Source organism: Myxocyprinus asiaticus, chromosome 10 (assembly GCF_019703515.2).
Source record: "Myxocyprinus asiaticus isolate MX2 ecotype Aquarium Trade chromosome 10, UBuf_Myxa_2, whole genome shotgun sequence".
NCBI classification, from domain to species: domain Eukaryota; kingdom Metazoa; phylum Chordata; class Actinopteri; order Cypriniformes; family Catostomidae; genus Myxocyprinus; species Myxocyprinus asiaticus.
This window is the reverse complement of record NC_059353.1, coordinates 18,732,980-18,750,805: the sequence shown is the minus strand read 5'-3', so window position 1 is coordinate 18,750,805 and position 17,826 is coordinate 18,732,980. Positions and strand designations below refer to the sequence as shown.

At 35.5% G+C, this 17,826-nt stretch overlaps 1 protein-coding gene across 1 annotated transcript; it reads right to left on the bottom strand.

Moving 5' to 3' along the window:
* Positions 1–36: 36 nt before the first annotated feature.
* On the bottom strand, positions 37–16,368 carry si:ch1073-416j23.1 (rac GTPase-activating protein 1). The gene is made up of 16 exons (XM_051708829.1): positions 16,262–16,368; positions 15,666–15,868; positions 14,856–14,992; positions 14,682–14,754; positions 14,471–14,527; positions 14,187–14,282; positions 12,543–12,684; positions 12,315–12,460; positions 9,905–10,066; positions 9,737–9,832; positions 8,166–8,364; positions 6,492–6,597; positions 6,257–6,389; positions 807–927; positions 490–601; positions 37–383 (listed from the first exon to the last, which is right to left on the bottom strand). Exons 1-16 carry the CDS (start codon positions 16,347–16,349, stop codon positions 329–331), a joined length of 1,926 nt encoding a protein of 641 aa, XP_051564789.1. The 5' UTR covers positions 16,350–16,368; the 3' UTR covers positions 37–328.
* Positions 16,369–17,826: the final 1,458 nt, after the last annotated feature.

The following is a 17,826-nucleotide window of genomic DNA, read 5'->3' as shown; positions in this document are numbered from 1 at the left end:
TAAAATGTGGTTTCACCCATGTTTAGCCATGCCACCTTTAAATATTTTCCAGGACAATTCCTTTATACATGATTATAATAAGTTTAAGAATTTAATTGTTCTACAGAAAATACAAATAATGTAGTCTCATGTCTTCTAGGATCTTTTTGGACAAACTTGCATTTACATAACTGTTTTAAAGGTAAGACATAAAGTGCTGCAATCTTCCAATACCTGTGGAAACCTGTGGTTTCAAGCCACCAAATCAGTGCATCCCTGTACAACTACCAGACACAAACATATTCTGTGTACACACAAAACACTTATACACGCACCCATAAACAATACATCATTTCGGGGATGTGAAGAATTTCTTTTTTCCTGGTTCATTTCTTGGTTTGCTCCTAGAAAAGATAGGGCATTCATTAATTCCAAAATAATAAAATGAGCAGTACTTTTAGAATATGAACAAGTCACAATTCAATTGTCACACAGAAAAAAGAAGCTTACTGGTTATTGAAAGCACCACCAAAGTTCTTGATTCGACCCTTGATTGAGCCACTAGATGTAGTTTTAGTGCATTTTCTCAACTCAGGGGAGGTCAGGGGTTTAAAAATCTTATCTGAAAGACATACAGTAATGCGCAATGTGTTGACAAAATGTTTTAAGACAGAGTCAACATCTATTTACAGTCTACATCTTGAAGAGAATTACATTTGATTATAAATAACGCTACCAGAATGTGTGTAAATTATTGTTCTCATTTGGATGTTATATTTTAATGTTAATAACACCTGGATATACAACAAGGACACTGATGTGTGTACCTCTGCTTGTGCAGGCACTGTTGATGTTGGACACCACCTTAGGACAGTTGACCTGATCTGGCTCCTCGACTAAGAAGCCTTCCCAGAAATCTGAGGGGAAGGACAGTAACCGAGCGACAACCTGTTTTGAGGATGTTAGAAGAGTTCAAAATTGCCTAGATGAAACCAAAGATATTTATGCCTGAAGATATTTATATCCCTTGGTCTGTTAATCTACTGTTCAGAATAATGAAACAGATGTCACAAATGAAACCTGATTTTGCTATTATAAGTAAATGGAATAATAATAATAATAATAATAATAATAATAATAATATTATTATACATACATATATATATATACACATACATTGCATATAAATGTACAGATTTAGCAGTTTTTGGAAGGAAATTGGTACTTTAATTCACCAAAGTGGCATTCAACTGATCACAAAGTATAGTCAGGACATTACTGATGTAAAAAAACATCAATATCTGAAAAAAGTAATTTTTGATCAAATCTAGACAGGCCCCATTTCCAGCAGCCATCACTCCAACACCTTATCCTTGAGTAATCATGATAAATTGCTAATTTGGTACTAGAAAGTGACTTGCCATTAAATCAAACACAGTTGAAAGCTATTTGGTTCATTAAATGAAGTTTAACATTGTCTTTGTGTTTGTTTTTGAGTTGCCACAGTATGCAATAGACTGGCATGTCTTAAGGTCAATATTAAATCAAAAAAGGAACAAGCTTTCTCTAGAAACTCAGTCAATCATTTGAGGAATGAAGGCTATACAATGCTTGAAATTGCCAAAAAACTGATGATTTCATTCAAAGGTGTACACTACAGTCTTCAAAGACAAAGGACAACTGGCTCTAACAAGGACAGAAAACAAAAAGAAAAAGTTAGAGTGGGCAAAGTAACACAGACATTGGACAACAGATAATTAGAAAAGAGTGTTATGGATCTTAACCCCATTGAGCTTTTATGGGATCAGCTAGACTGTCAGGTGCGTGAGAAGTGCCCGACAAGACAGGAAGCATGGGGTGAAATGTCACCTGAGTATATGGACAAACTGACAGCTAGAATGCCAAGGATCTGAAAGCTGTCATTGCTGCACGTGGAGGATTTTTTGATGAGAACTCTTTGAATTTTTTTTTTCAAATTGTAATAGTCATTTTTCACATTATTTATGTCCTGACTATACATTGTGAACAGCTGAATGCCACTTTAGTGAATAAAAGTACCAATTTCTTTCCATAAGAGCAAAATCTGTACATTATTCCAAACTTTTGGCCGCCAGTGTGTATAACATATTATATATATATAGATATATATATATATATATATATATATAATATTAGTTGTCCTGGGATTTTCACACACAACTGTCTCTAGAATTTATTCAGAATGGTTCCAGAAACAAAAAACCTCCAGTGAGCGGCAGTTCAGCGGATGAAAATGCCCTGTTGATGAGAGAGGTCAATAGAGAATGGCCAGACTGGTTCGAACTGACAAAGTCCACGGTAACTCCAATAACTGCTCTGTACAATTGTGGTGAGAAGGTTGGTGCTGTTTTGGTGGCACGAGGGGGATCTACACAATATTAGGCAGGTTTTAATGTTGTGGCTGATCGGTGTGTGTGTATATATATTATATATATATATATATATATATTCATCAATCTCTGGAAAAAATTAAGAGACAACTGCAAAATTATCAGTTTCTCTGGATTTACTATTTATAGGTATGTGTTTGAGTAAAAAAAAAAGTGTTTTATTCTATAAACTACTGACAACATTTCTCCCAAATTCCAAATAAAAATATTGTCATTTAGAGCATTTATTTGTAGAAAATGACAACTGGTCAAAATAACAAAAAGATGCCGTTTTCTCAGACCTCGAATAATGCAAAGAAAACAAGTTCATATTTAAACACAATATTAATGTTTTAACTTAGGAAGTGTTCAGAAATCAATATTTGTTGGAATAACCCTGATTTCCAAACACAGCTTACATACGTCTTGGAATGCTCTCCACCAGTCTTTCACATTGCTATTGGGTGACTTTATGCCACTCCTGGCACAACAATTCAAGCAGCTCTGCTTTGTTTGAAGGCTTGTGACAATCCATCTTCCTTTTGATCGCATTCCAGCGGTTTTCAATGGGTTTCAGGTCTGGAGATTGGGCTGGCCATGACAGGGTCTTCATCTGGTGCTCCTCCATCCACACCTTGATTGACCTGGCTGTGTGGCATGGAGCACTGTACCGCTGGAAAAACCAATCCTCAGAGTTGGGGAACATTGTCAGAGCAGAAGGAAACAAGTTTTCTTTCAGGATAACCTTGTATGTGGCTTGATTCATGCATCCTTCACAAAGACGAATCTGCCCGATCCCAGCCTTGCCGAAGCACCCACGTATCATCACAGTGGGTGCGAGACACTGTGGCTTGTAGGCCTCTCCAGGTCTCCGGTCTAACCATTAGATGACCAGGTGTTGGGCAAAGCTGAAAATTGGACTTAAGAGAAGATGACCTTACTCCAGTCCACTATGGTCCAATCCTTATGGTCTTTTGCAAACCTCAGTCTGGCTCTTCTTTACTTCTCATTGATGAAGGGCTTTTTTCTAGCTTTGCACGATTTCAGCCCTGCCCCTAGGTGCCTGTTTCGAACTGACCTCGCTGTGCACTTCACCCCAGCTGCCGTTTGCCATTCTTTTTGTAGGTCAATTGATGTCATCCTACGGTTGTTGAGTGACATTCAAATGAGTTGGCGATCATCCCGGTCAGTGGAGAGTCATTTCCTCTTCAGGTCTGTAGCTTTGTTGTCCCCGGAGTCTGCTGCTTGACCTTGTTCTTATGAACCGCCGTCTTTTAAATTTTAAGGATGGAAGCAACCTGACGTTTACTGTATCCCTCTGCCAGTAAAGCCAGAATCTAGCCCTTCTTTTCCTCATTGAAAACATTTATTTTCAACTCTTTTGGCATGGTCAATAGTTATTTTTTGATTCCAATTACTTTTGAGGTACTACTAGCACTGTTTTTGCATCCAGCTGGTCTTATTGCAAGAGGATAGTGATGACCACAGCAGTGGTTTTTATACTTTTCTGACTATAAAAATAGAAATCCTGACTATATCCTGACTATAAAAAATAGAAAGCTTGGAATAAAACTAATTTAGAAAAAAAAAAAAAAAAAAAAAAAAATTTACATGTACACAATTTGACATTTTTCTTAATATTATAACATGAAATTGTTTAACTAATTTGATAATTATGTGTAGGATTATCCACGAACGAAGCCATCAAATGAACACAACACCAAATTCCACAGATCAGAGAGAGCCCCCACCAAGCCATTAGAGTCATAAAATCGAATCCATGGCACCTAAATTGCTGAAGGAGACCGTCTCTACCATTCCTGCTTAATCTCAAACTAGGGTTTGTAATGACAGAGCTAACCCATATGGACAACCCTTTTTTGTTCCACAAACTTAAACACTCTGTAAGACCAAATGGCCAAGTAAGACCTTGTGACCTTAAATGCATAAATCCGCGGCCATATCAGGAAATGGAGACTCATGAAGGAATCCATGAACATTGTACCTTCACTGAGTTAACCCTCTTAAATGTACAGAATGCATTTAAACCTACAATGTACACAATACCTAGCCTTGCTAGATAATTCTGAAAATTACTTTGACCTGTGATTACTTTTATAACTGACAAATTAATGATTATAGCCAATGTGCCTTTTAAAATGTGTAGTGATTTGTAATCACTTCTAACAAATCGATGATTATAAACTTTAAATCTTGTACTATTCAAGGCTTCACCTGTTAAAATACCCTGACAATCAGGTTTTTCATAACGTATAATGTATTATCCATGTAAAACCAATGAATTAACCAGTATGATTGGTAATCAGGGATTTTCATGTTTTGTTACTTACACGTGTAATATTTATGAAAGTATGTCATAATTAGTATATAAATGCTTGCTTGTTTACGTAGAGAATTTTGATGACAACGAATGTCATGTCTCTTGTAATGTTTTCAAGATATAAAAGTTCATGATTAAACATTCACTATTTTGAACAGGAGTTGAAAGAATCCTGTACACACAAAGGATTGTAAATCAACTCTGAAAAGGACAGACCAGTCGACCATGTGACTCTGAAAAGTCACTTCTGATTGGCTCAGGACGCCTTGGGGTGCGGCCAATTTCAGTTCAAATGTTTCCAAAACAGGAAGAACGTGCTTCTTCTCTCTTGCTTCTGCTCTCTTGGAATCCTCTCTTGGAACCATCACTTGGTCTCCTCTCTTCGGCTCTCTTGCTTCTTCCTAATCCTCCGTGCCATGTAGAGTCCATGGAAAACTTCTCATTCTCTGCTCTACGGTTCAGACATCCAACCGGAGTCACGAGTCCTTCTTGCAGAAGGCCTCGCTTCATCCAGACAATAACTATCCGATCATAACAGAAGTCCAAAATATTGACGGAATGAACTTTCTACAAAGAGATAAAGAACCAAGCAACACAAAGAATGCAACACAAGGAAACGCAACGACACGCAAGTACATCTCCAGACTTTTGCTCAAAGTGCTGGCGTATTAGTTAAATACTTTGGGTAATCCGATTGCAAATCGATGTAGACTCAAAGAAGGATAAATGGTTCTTAAGGCATTGTCACCAGACTCAAAGTTCATTTTCTCTGTATTGATCATTTATTTCACATTCTGTCACTACTCACCAACCTGTTTCATGTTGTATGTGTTAGATTAGTTTTGTGTTTAGAATAACAATAAAGTTTGTCTGTATTTAAAGAATATTTTGATAAATAAATCTCATCCCTGTTTTTAAAAGATTTAGCTTCAAAGCTATACCTAAATATGTGTGATATTATTTTCAATAAGCCATGAGAATAATATTACTCCAATAAGAGAATTAATCATAATTCCCTTATTATAGCTAATTCCTTACAATAGAAATTGTGAGCGGATACAACGAGACGTTGTATTACGATTTTAATGGTGGAGAATTATTCAGACAAATAATCTAGTTATTTGTCATTTATCTCATTTATAATGGTTGTCGAACGCGACTAATTCCATTATAAATTTTCTTACATAATTATGTAGAATAAGAACAGTTTAATTTAATTCCTAGCTCACACTTACTGTTTTCCTTACATATAATGGTGGGGGTACGTGGGCACTTTAACCCATCCCGTGTACATTTATACTACCAAATTTCCTACATATATTGGTGGTCGAATGCGGCCAAGATTCATAAACAAATTAATTATTTACTTATAAATTCGCTACATATGTAAATAGAAGACAATCCAATATGACTTATGTTTGAAATGCTACAAAATACAATTAATAATAATAATAATAATAATAATGAGGCAAAATATATTTTGTTGAAACAGGCAGGACATCACATCATGATTTACTGAAAAACTCACTTTGGGCTGGCTGTTTGTGTCCCTCATAATAGTCATGGGAGAAGGTTCCAGCATCCCATGTCCAATGATAGTGGGCCCAAACACTCTGGCCAAGTTATTCTGACCCATTTGACACAATGGACTCTGCATAACTCTGAGAAACAAATTAATGTTGTTGTTAAACCAGGAAACAACTGCAGTCTGTGGACGCACAAAGTAAAAAAAAAAAAAGTTAGCATATGTGAACGCATCTTACCTCTGCAAATGCAGCATTAGGAAGGCAAGGGTATCCTTATTGGGCAGTGGCAGCTCTTTGATAGCCTGTAATAACATTTCTGTGCTTTTGTCTTCATCTGCCATCTCTGTAAGTGATAACATGACTCGTATGTATGAACCAGCCACATCATTAGATTCAATTACATTTTCTAGCTAGAGCAATTATTTAACATTATAGGCAAATTAATCACTTCCTCAACTTTGTCCTGCCTTTAAGGATAAAGCACATGGATCAGGTACACAAACACCTGTAGAAGCAATGTATTATGAAGGACTTTCTCTCATTTGCATGCTACAGCCATTCATGACTGAGAAAATTAGACAATATGGCTCTCCCCATGACATCCAATCCAATTTATAATTTAAAAGGGAGGTACTTTACCCTGGAGTCATCCATGGTAATCTATGAGGGATAAAGTAAAAAAAAAAAAAAAAAATCTGCAGGAATAATAGCAGGAAGATCCTGACTGATCCTAAATCTACCACTTACCCTCTATTCAGCAGCAAACAGGCTGAAATTAAAATGCTGAAGACGACAAGCACTGGTTTGGGAGATAGCATTCGACATTGATTGTTTCTGAGTCATCAGGGTGTTGTCAACTATATCTCAAGTAATGGAAAAAATACCCACCCCCTTAAATGAATGAGAGTATAAATCCGGCCTTATGCCTCCGGCATACACAAGCGTTAGTTGCCTGTTATAGTATCCACCTTCTGCTAAATTGCATTTTCTCCTTATAAAAGACAACCCCTTTTCCAGACACCTCAAAGCAAACAAAAGTTTGAAAGTCAAGTTGTGACCATTAATGTGTTTTCAGAAGATGTCACACTCAATGATAGGGTTAAAGGGTTATGAGAATAGAAGCTCAGAACAGACAGTGTTCCACAGACTTATCGACACTCATACCAGTTTATAATTCAGGGTTTTTCCAGCACTGACAACTTGTTTTCAGCCAGTGATGCCAAACAGCATTTGGTTCTCATAACTGATCGCAATGCGCAAGTTTGAATATGCAAAAATTAGAAATATATTTGAGAGCTACTGTGAAGGTAAATGTATACAGTGAATAGTAACTAATGGTGCACTCGGTAATGTTTTTCTCATTTTAAAAATTGAGAAAATAATTGACATTTTTAAATGGGTGTAAAATCATGAGAACTCAAATGGGATGAAGACTCTAGTCATATCAGTAAGCTTATAAAATCCATTTTATTCTACATGGAGAGAGTCCCCCTCATGGAGGCTGCCATGTTGTGATCACAACTTTAATTTAGGTCCAATCCTTACACAAACCTAATCTATAGCTTCAGAGGGCATGGAATGTAGTGTACAAATGGTATGAACTGCCAAGTACTGTAATTTTTGGAGTTGTGTGGAAAAGTGCACCAGAGTATTCTGGTAAACATCTAATTTTGAGTTCAATGGAAAAAAGTTATATGGGTTTGTAACAATATGTGAGTAAATTACAGAACTTACTGGATTGGATTAGTATTGGATATTTAAACTTGCACTGAAAACTTGTCAAAGTCAGTCCTTTAAGGACTGGAAGACTGTAAGAACACTCTTGTCAGTCAACAGTTAATTATTGCCTTAAAGTCATATTTAAGTTGGTTTATTTACAAATTACAATTTAAAATCCATCCGCAAACCTACCAGAAGCTTCCATAAATGCTTTGTGAAGTTTAAATGTTACGAGAGGCTCCTTTAGTTTCCTCAGGAAGTCTTTGAGGAGTCCACAGACAGCATGAATCTCATCTACTTTGTGGAGCATCAACGGGCCTTTGCCACACATATATTTCTCCCTCAGTTCCTTCACCAGCCGCTCTCCTCCTGGCACTCTGTAAATACCCTTCTACATACGCCAGTCAGACAGAAATTTCATTCATCAACTGTTGAAATGTAACTGTTGTAATGTACTTCAATTTGAAGAAATTATTAATTTCTTAAATTCAAAAAAGCCTAATCCTTGACCTAATAAAGGTGTTGATTGAAAATGTTCTTTGAAATCCCCATCAAGACTAAGACTATATTTGCATTTCTTGAAGGAGATACCAACAGTATGCTTGCAAGGCAGCAATAGCATATTACAGTTCTTTAGTTCTGCATGAATAATGCATCACAGCTGCTTTGCAGTTATCCTGACAGTAGCATTTGTCTTTTTTTCTGTCAGCAGCACACAAGAATCAACACAGTTACTGTGTGCAATGTAAAGGCAGCTATAAATGGTTAAATAAATCAGACCAATGACAATACAGCATTTAAGTTGACAACATGCTTTTTGTTACATTTTAAATGCTGAAATGTATCAGTGCAAGTCAATAAGAGATTTTCAAAACTTTAATACTCTTAAAGGAATAATTTACACAAAAACGAAAATTCTGTCATAATTTACTTACAGTCATGTTGTTTCAAACCCGAATGACTTTCTTTTGTGTTCCGCAAAAGAATATCATGGTCAATCTTTTCAGAACAACAGCAGTTAATAACTCACTTTAAAGCTTCATAAAAGTAGTTTGTGTGTGCCATATTTCAAGTCCTCTGAAGGCATACAAGTCATTTTTAGTGAAAATATGTTGCACATTCATGAGTGTTTTAAGAGAAACACCATTCACAATGGCTTGCATGTACATACAGTACAATAACTTTGATACTTTTTAAATTTTTAAAGTGAGTCATTATCATCTGCTGTTGTATTGAGAAGATGGACCGGGATATTCATAAAATGTTCTTCTTTTGTGTTCTTCATGAGAAAAAAAAAAAGAAAGAAAAAACAGTTAAACAATTTTGGAATGAGAGCGAGTAAATTATGACAGAATTTTCATTTTTGTGTGAACCATTCTTTTAAAATTCTTGAAAATATACAAAAATAGCACAACTAAGGCTGAAATTTTCATTTTAAATGGTTTGGGGAAAATTACATTAATTTAAATAATGCATTAACTTATCAATGTTCAGGAATGTCAATAGTACAGCCTTGCCAGCACTGCAATTCTGATTTCCGTTTGCTGAAAATGTAACATTAACAAAAATAGCACCACTAAGGCTGAAATGTTCTTAAATGGTTAGGGGAAAATTGTTTACATTATTTAAATGATACTGAAGAGTTAATAATGTTCAGGAATATCAATAGTAGTGCCTTGCTATAGCACTGTAATTATGATTTCCTTTTAAAAAACTAGCCCTATGTTGAAGTATTATATTACTATTTATTAAGAAAAGAAAACCTCTTCAAGTCCTCTTCTCTCAATCTCATAAACACACTGAACGATCAGAGAGGGAATCCTGGGACGTGTAGATGAAGCAAAGCCTTCTAAATTCTCCTATAAAGAAAACCCAAACCATTTTTAATGGATCATCTCTACATGTGAATGTGCACTATGAAGGGTGAATACCTCTTTGGATTGTGCTGAACCATGTGCAGTAGGACTGCACTTCTTAAGACACAGGTGTTTACACTCAGGATGGCTCACCACTCGGCATTCTCTACATTTTACAGCAATCTTCCCAAAGCGAATCCTTTTCCCACACGGTGTGCATGTCTCTGGACGAATCACCTAGAAAATACATGATCATCCAGCAGCTCTCAAAGCACTCATGAATGGAGGGTGCGAGGGATGGCATCCTCCTTGTTGCAAGAAATACCAAAAAGCATCCCCCTTGTAAAACCACCATCCCCCTTACCATCCCCTTTAGATCAATTGTCATAAATTACTTGGAAATAATCATGTAAGTAAAATATTTAATTTTCTACATTTGATAAATAATAGATTTTAAATAAAGGCGATTAGCCGGTCAGAATTAGATTTCAACATGTGTGGGGTTGACAGATCTCTATAGGTGAAATCCCCTTCTATAGGCGAGATCTTGACATTTGTACAATTTGAAAATATTCTGCCAGGGAGAAACTTTAGTCACGCAATCTGGCAACCTTGAGCACATGAGCTCTCTCTCTCCAATGCGAAAAGATGCCGGTTTTCTGAAAACACAGACAAACAGGTATGTTGGACTTGACCTCCACTGAAGGGAATGAAAGTTTTCAAAAGTTTTGCACACTTTCAAAAAATGACCAAGAGAACAGTTGAAGAAAATATTTTGTCTTTCTTTAAAAAGAAGAGAACAGAAGGTAAGATATTGGTATGATGAGTGTACGACATGTACATGGTTTTAATTTAAACCATTTTCAAGGTTTCGCCCATAAAACGCTTCTGTGTGTAGAACAACATTTTTGCACTATTGTTTAAGCATCCTTCAGAGAAACAGCCCAAACTTCCTGTACTAGTCCGGTTATTGGAGTAGAAAAAATGTGTGTCTGTGACAGTGGGTGAGCAATCTAGAGAGAAAAAAAAAAAAAAAAAAGAAACTTTCATGATCATAACGCGGATTCTTTTCACAAAATTCATCATAAAATACAATAACAGAGAGTAACAGGTGCATATTATGGCCATGTGTCCTAAGGGTTAATGAAGTGATGCTCATTTTTGTCCAGACCTATTCAAAAATGCAATTCACACAAACCAATTACTTGAAAATACCTCTTCTATGATGAGCATATTTCCAATTTCTGAGTTTAAAGTCATATTGATATTTTTTCTGGGGCTTAAAGTAAATAATGTCATGTGGTGCCCAGACACAGTAAAAAAAAAAAAAGTCAGTCTCATTAAAAGCTAAAATTGTCAAAAATAAATGTTGACATGACTAGTGCAGAATAATCTGTTATTGATATTTCAAAAAAAAAAAAAGAGTTCTGTTTAAAAACACTTTTGTCCACCAAATCAAAGTCATTGGGTGAAACCAACATGGTAGCCATTTTGATGTTTATGTTGACCATAAAAACCATAAAACAGACACCTTTAGACCCTCAAGACTGAGTGTGAAGTTTAAAAAACATCTGACATTTTTTTTTGTACATTCTAATGAAAAGGCAGATTTTGTTCAAGACGTGGTGGAACCCTGAAAAAACTTCTTGATATTCTTGTATTCATAAAAAAAAAAAAAATTCATAATATTTATAAAAAATAAATTTTTACCTTGAAAAATGTGTTTGAAAACATTTTGGAAATTAATGATTAAGTTGTTTATACTCTCATGTATTCAGCAATTAAATATTATAATACTTTTTACTTGATGGTTACAGCACAATTGTGAAGTTTTATTTATTAATCTATTTTGTAGAAAATGCTATAAAGTTTTTCAAAAATGAATGAAACCAAATTGGACACAAAGGTTACATTTCTGAGAACACCACAAGTGTTTTAAAATACATTTTTAAAAGTGGTCTCATTTTAACACCTTGGACATCCTTATTTGTCAGTGACTCATTAGTATTAGACCCTTATCTAATAAGTATTAGTATTTTTTATTAAAAAAATAAATAAATAAATTATTTGACAACACCATCCCACCTTGACTTTTTTTTTTTTTTTTTTTTTTTACAAACCGACCACTGCACACAAGAACTACTTTTATGAAGTGGCACATGCAAAGTGCTTTACAGTTCTGAACAGTATGTTTAAGTGGTACAAAACCCCCACCCCCTCATTAATATTATAATACACTGTATATTTTTATGCTATGACCCCTTTAAGAGATTGATTGTACACTGAGCAACAAAATCAGAGATTCTCACCTAGAAAATCTAGATGAAATCTAAGAATATTTGAGACACATTTTAATACCAGATGTTAATACAAGGTAAACGTTATTCTGTCTCGGCTGACCACTGGTAAACGGATCATCAGAAACAAATGTTAATACCAAGTTTACATACACAGGTTTTGAAAAGTATTACATATGGCCACCTACTGTTTTTTGCTGGAATACATGCTGCAAACTTTTATCCACGGTAGGTGTGAAGCCCTGAGGGAGTCTGGGCTCAGGGGTGGTCACCTCCATCTCAACAATCGTCTCAGCCTCCATGGCCTCACTAGGTGCCCACACAGATGTTTGTTCTGAATAAAAAAAAAAAAACAGGGTTAGTTTGGGAGGGTTAGAATGTGTCATATGAGAGTGTAGCCTCTGAGGTTTATTTACCGCCAACAGATGGAAAATGTTCATTTCTGAGAGCTCTGGATGGATGTTCTGGAGTCTCTTGAGTGATGTCTATTACCATGTGAATCTGCCCTCCACTCTCTGGGGTAGAAACAGATGCTTTCACAATTGTCGTCTCAATTTCCTAAACAAAAATAAAAAAATACACAGACGAACAAACATAAAACATCCATTTTAACCAATCATCCTCTCTCAAAGAATCAAAGACCCTTAATAGCATAACACTTGGTTATCTAGCTCATGTCCACGTTCAATGAGGACAAATAGGACAAGAAGTTTCTCAAAGTGCCAAGTTGCTAAGTGATGGGTTTCAGCAGAGTGGGAGTGATATGAGACTCATGGAGGGAGACAGACAGGACATGGTCTACTGCTGTTTTCATTTGAGCAGTGTGGTGGTAGTGGGCAATATGACTGCAAGCAGCAGGCTGAGAGACTAATGAACAGATAAATTGATGAGAAATGACACCAGACTAATCAATAGATGGAATATGACCCTCCCCTATCAAAATTAAGGAAAGCTTTTACAATTCACAAAACATACAAAAAACATACACAAGGTTTGCTAACCGTGTGCTACACTCCCTACTGCTCAAATTCTAAATGGCAATTGAACATATAAAGTAATTTCATTAAATGGTAAAAAACAATATCTGCTTTATTGAGAATGATCAAATTTCAAACACTTAACTCACTGTGAAATGAACAAATTACTCAAAAGTGCCTTTTTAACAATTCTATAGATGCATTATGGCATCTAGAATTGTCATGATGTTAAAGGTGCATGAAGTAATTTTGTTCATGCACTGACTGATATGGTCTAGAGGTCTGAGTCCAGCATCATACAAAAGAAAAAACATTTTAGTTACCAATGGCATAGCAGAAATGTGTTATTTGCAGTCAGCCATGATTAAAGGTGCTTCAAGTAACTTTTGTATTTATTGAATGACATGCAGAAAACTTCTTTATGACCTGTCAGATATCATAAAAATATCACACCGTCTCTGTAAGCCCAGTTTGTTTAGCTAATCAGAAGACTTCCTGCCTGTCAATCATTGTTGAGGGCAGCCCATATACGCTCGTATTAGTGCCTTTTCAGTTTCCCGCTCCCGCGAAATGCTCATGGTCGGACAGGCGAAACGCTCCCCCATCTTTCTGCTCTAAATACAATGGTGTCCAAGTGTGTCAGTGTGTGCGCGCACCTTTAATTTATTCCATTAGCAAGTGTCCAGTTTAAGTGGGGTTACCGAGATAAAAGCAAGTAGTATTTGGTTGGTCCCGCTTCATGAAAAAGAAAACATTTATCATAAAACAACTTTTATAAGGCTACTGGTAAGCCTGGAGTTTTTCTCGAGTGTATATCATTTAAACATATTTCAAAAGTACTAAACCAATAAAACTAATCAAAGATTATATGGCACTTCCCTTTCAACAATTTGTCAGCAGTGCATGCCATGTACAATTGTGGATATTTTTATAGATTTCAGAGCCTCAACTTTCAGGTGTGAGCTTAAAACATTTTCTCTTTTGGTGCATTCGAATACACTGAGATCCCTGTATGCATTTGCTTGCTTCAAAAAATGGAATTAATAAGAAACATAATAGTAACATCATTCAACTTCTCCCAACCTTCTCCACTGGTCGAGCACCCAGGAGATCTCCTGAACGGCTGACTCTTCCCCGTTTCTGCATTGGTGGACCAACACTTGGGCCCATTGATGAACGCTAAAAATCGAACAGAGATGAAGTGGACAAACACAAAACTATGATATTTACTATCAATTTACAACAGGCATATAGAAATATCACTTTTACATCTGTGAAATGGACATATACAATTTGTTAGGGTAAATAGATTCAAAATACAAAGCAACAAGTATAAAAAATAAAAAAAAGATACAAGTACTACTTACTCTTCTCTCACGAGCTCTTGACTTGAGAGGCTTAACAAACGCAGTGCTGTCCAAGTCCTAGAAATCATATCAGAAAGAAAAAAAAAAAATAATTTTAGGAACAAATGTTATGAACTAATTTTTATTTTCATTCATGAATTTCATGTGCATGCACTTTGCTTGTGTCTGACAATCATATATCATGAATAAAAAGATTAATGTGATACATTACCAAATCATCATCAGTTCTGTCATAACTAATGTCAGAGTGAGACAGGAAGGAGGACTCATCAATTACAGATAATCTGATAAAAAATGATGGAAAACAGCACTGTGTTATGTGGGGGGAAAAAACTCAGATCAGCATTTGTGTGCTAATTGAAGAGCACACTGCCTGTTCATGTACCGTTTCCCTCTGTGCTGTGGGACACAGGCTCCTCTGTGACTGAAACTAGTCAGCACTGACCTCTGCTCATCATTCAGACAGGCACTTGACTTGCTGTCATGCACAAGAACATCACATATCAACTGCATCTGCCGTTCCTGTCAAATAAATTAATGAGAGAAAAAGACATGGCAAGTACCCTTAATGAACTACTCTGCCATTTGAATGGTCAACAGCAACAACAGAACAACTTCATGAGCACATTAACACATTACCACCCATATTTACAAGAATGATAGTGGCCTTGTCCCCAATACTGCCCTCAGCCCTAACAGCCCATCTCAGAGTCCACACTTGGGTGTAGAATATGGAGCCTGAAGTTGATCATTTCTGCAACATTAGCATCCCCAACATAATTGCAAAAATTGTTGTTTTCCAACAGGTTTCTCAAATCTGCTTTTGGCCAGAAATACAGATAGCCCCATTCCAAACAAAAGGTTGAGCTAATGTTGCTCCAGTACGTCAGGCTGGTTGGGTTTTAAAAGTGCCACAGTGTTTACACATTTCAGATAAATAAACCTTCAAATGACTGAATTGTAGTTGCCGCTGCATATTAAATGGAGATGGTAGAAAGTATTTTAAAATAATGTTGAAAAAACACTTATTTCAGCTTTAAATCATGAGGAATTATGTTTATTTGAACATACTATTATTGTGTGATCATGTGAAAATAATTGCTGGGAGACTTAATGATTCCAACTCCTGCAGTACTGTTAAAGAACTATTGTTTTTGGCTCAAGGAGATTAAATGAAAGTAATGTCATAACTAACCAGGCACTGGTAGTCGGCCTCAGCTTTGTAGCGTTTCTTTATCTCCACATCCAGCTGGTTTCGAGCATGTTTAAGTTTGACCTCCAGAGCAGCTCGAGCCACATCTGACTTCACCAAGAGCTCCTTGTGTTTTTTCAACTCAAGCTCTGCATGCAACCACTTCTTTCGGGCAGCCTCAAAGTTCTTCACCACCTCAATTAACTCTTGTAGATAAGAGACAACCACTGGTAATATGGCAACATGGCTTCATACTGGTCCATATTCTATTTCATATTCTAATATATCTTTTACATTTGTGGCAGCACAAATGCTTTTAACTAACAACTGTTTGCTTGTAATGTGACCCCATCCGTAAGTCAAAATAGCATTTAAACCTGGCTTTCATATATGCACTTAAATAGCAGGAGTGAACTTCTACAGTGTATATATCAGAAAATCTTATGATGTTTGAATATCTAGGGTGTTGATATTTAAAAAAAAAAAAAAAAAAAAAAAAAAAAAAAATTCACAGGTAAATGTGCACACAACCATTTAAGAGGAATCAAAGTGCAAACATATTGTTTACATATAATACTAATAAATGTGATATTTCTTACCTTGTTCACAGTTTGACGCTTCTTCTATGGCAAGCCTCTGCAAACACAGACTGAGAATTTCTTTAACAAACTGATCCCCCATGGTCATGCCAGTTGATGAACACAAACAAAACGTTTTAAATGCGTCACGTGAGTGTTTCAGTGTCACATGGACGTGTTTGAACACTTGCTACGGTGGAAACGTGCGCATTTTTCTGCAGTTCATGTGTACAATGAAAGCTCCGATTGGATCTGGATGAGTGGCGCTCGAACCAGTTTTAAAATATTTTTAAGACTTCGGCTATAAAAACACTGTGCTTGGCAAACAACCCATTTCGGTTAATTAACTATTGATTGGTAGAATAGTTTTTTTAATTTTTTATTTATTCTTATTGAAACGTAACAATTTATAATATGTAATACTTCCAATCATATAACGTTAATGTTGACAACGTGACATTATCCATCCATCCATCCATACCTTTGGTTTCACCTAAACTAAGGTAGGAGCTTTTTTTTGTTTTTTTTTTTTCTTCAATAAAGACCCACTGAAGTAGTTTAGAAATGTTATGTAAGAAGAAACCGTTTTGTTTGCCATTTTCTTTTTCATTTGTAATTGCATGTGGTAATATTTACTCTGAAATGCTTCCCAAACATTACACTTTATACACTGTATAAAGATACAGTTCATATTTACATACGTTGGCCTTTTGTGACAATATGCCTTATTAGTGGGGATTTGTCACAATAAAACCTGCTCTTCATTGGCACTTATTTGAGGAGAATTTCTTTTGAAGTAAAAAACAAAACAAAAACAAAAAGCCCTCTTGACTTGTAAGCATCTAATCTATTTATATAATGGCTTTTTCAGCTAAATATAAATGATAAAACAAGTAGGCCTATGAAGCACAAAACAATTTAAGAAACAAATATATTATACCACTCAAACTTTGATATATTGTTGAATGGTTTAAAAAAAAAAAAAAAAACGATATATATATATATATATATATATATATATATATATATATATATATATATATATATATACAGTATATATATTTTATAATATGTATGATAATAATAGAATTTATTTTAAAGGATAAGGTTTTGAACTAGCTGTTTGAAACCAACATATATACCATCGCTTAAAAAAACAAGCATTTATTTGACTCAAAGCCTTATAGCGACTGAAATATAGCCTAGCCATTGATCTTATTCTCACTAGTGCCATCTTTCATTTTTGACAGAAATGATAACGAGGCTTTGAGGGATAGACATACAGTCTCTTTAATGGGTTGTACTGGTGTTTTGAACCGTTTGCTGATGAAACATTGAAAAAAAAAATCCTTACAAAACATTTCAGTAGACTAAACACTACAGTGGAAAATGAGATGAGCTTTCTACAGGACAACCCATTGAAGAGACTGTAAGTATCTGTCACAGCCTCGTTTTCACTCCTATAAAAAAACAAATATGATGTTAATGTGAATAAGGTCACAATTTAACCAAGTGACAGCTTGTCCCAGTCTCCTTGACAGTTTTTGGCTGTGCAGTATTAAGCTTAAATCATCAGCAAATCAAGA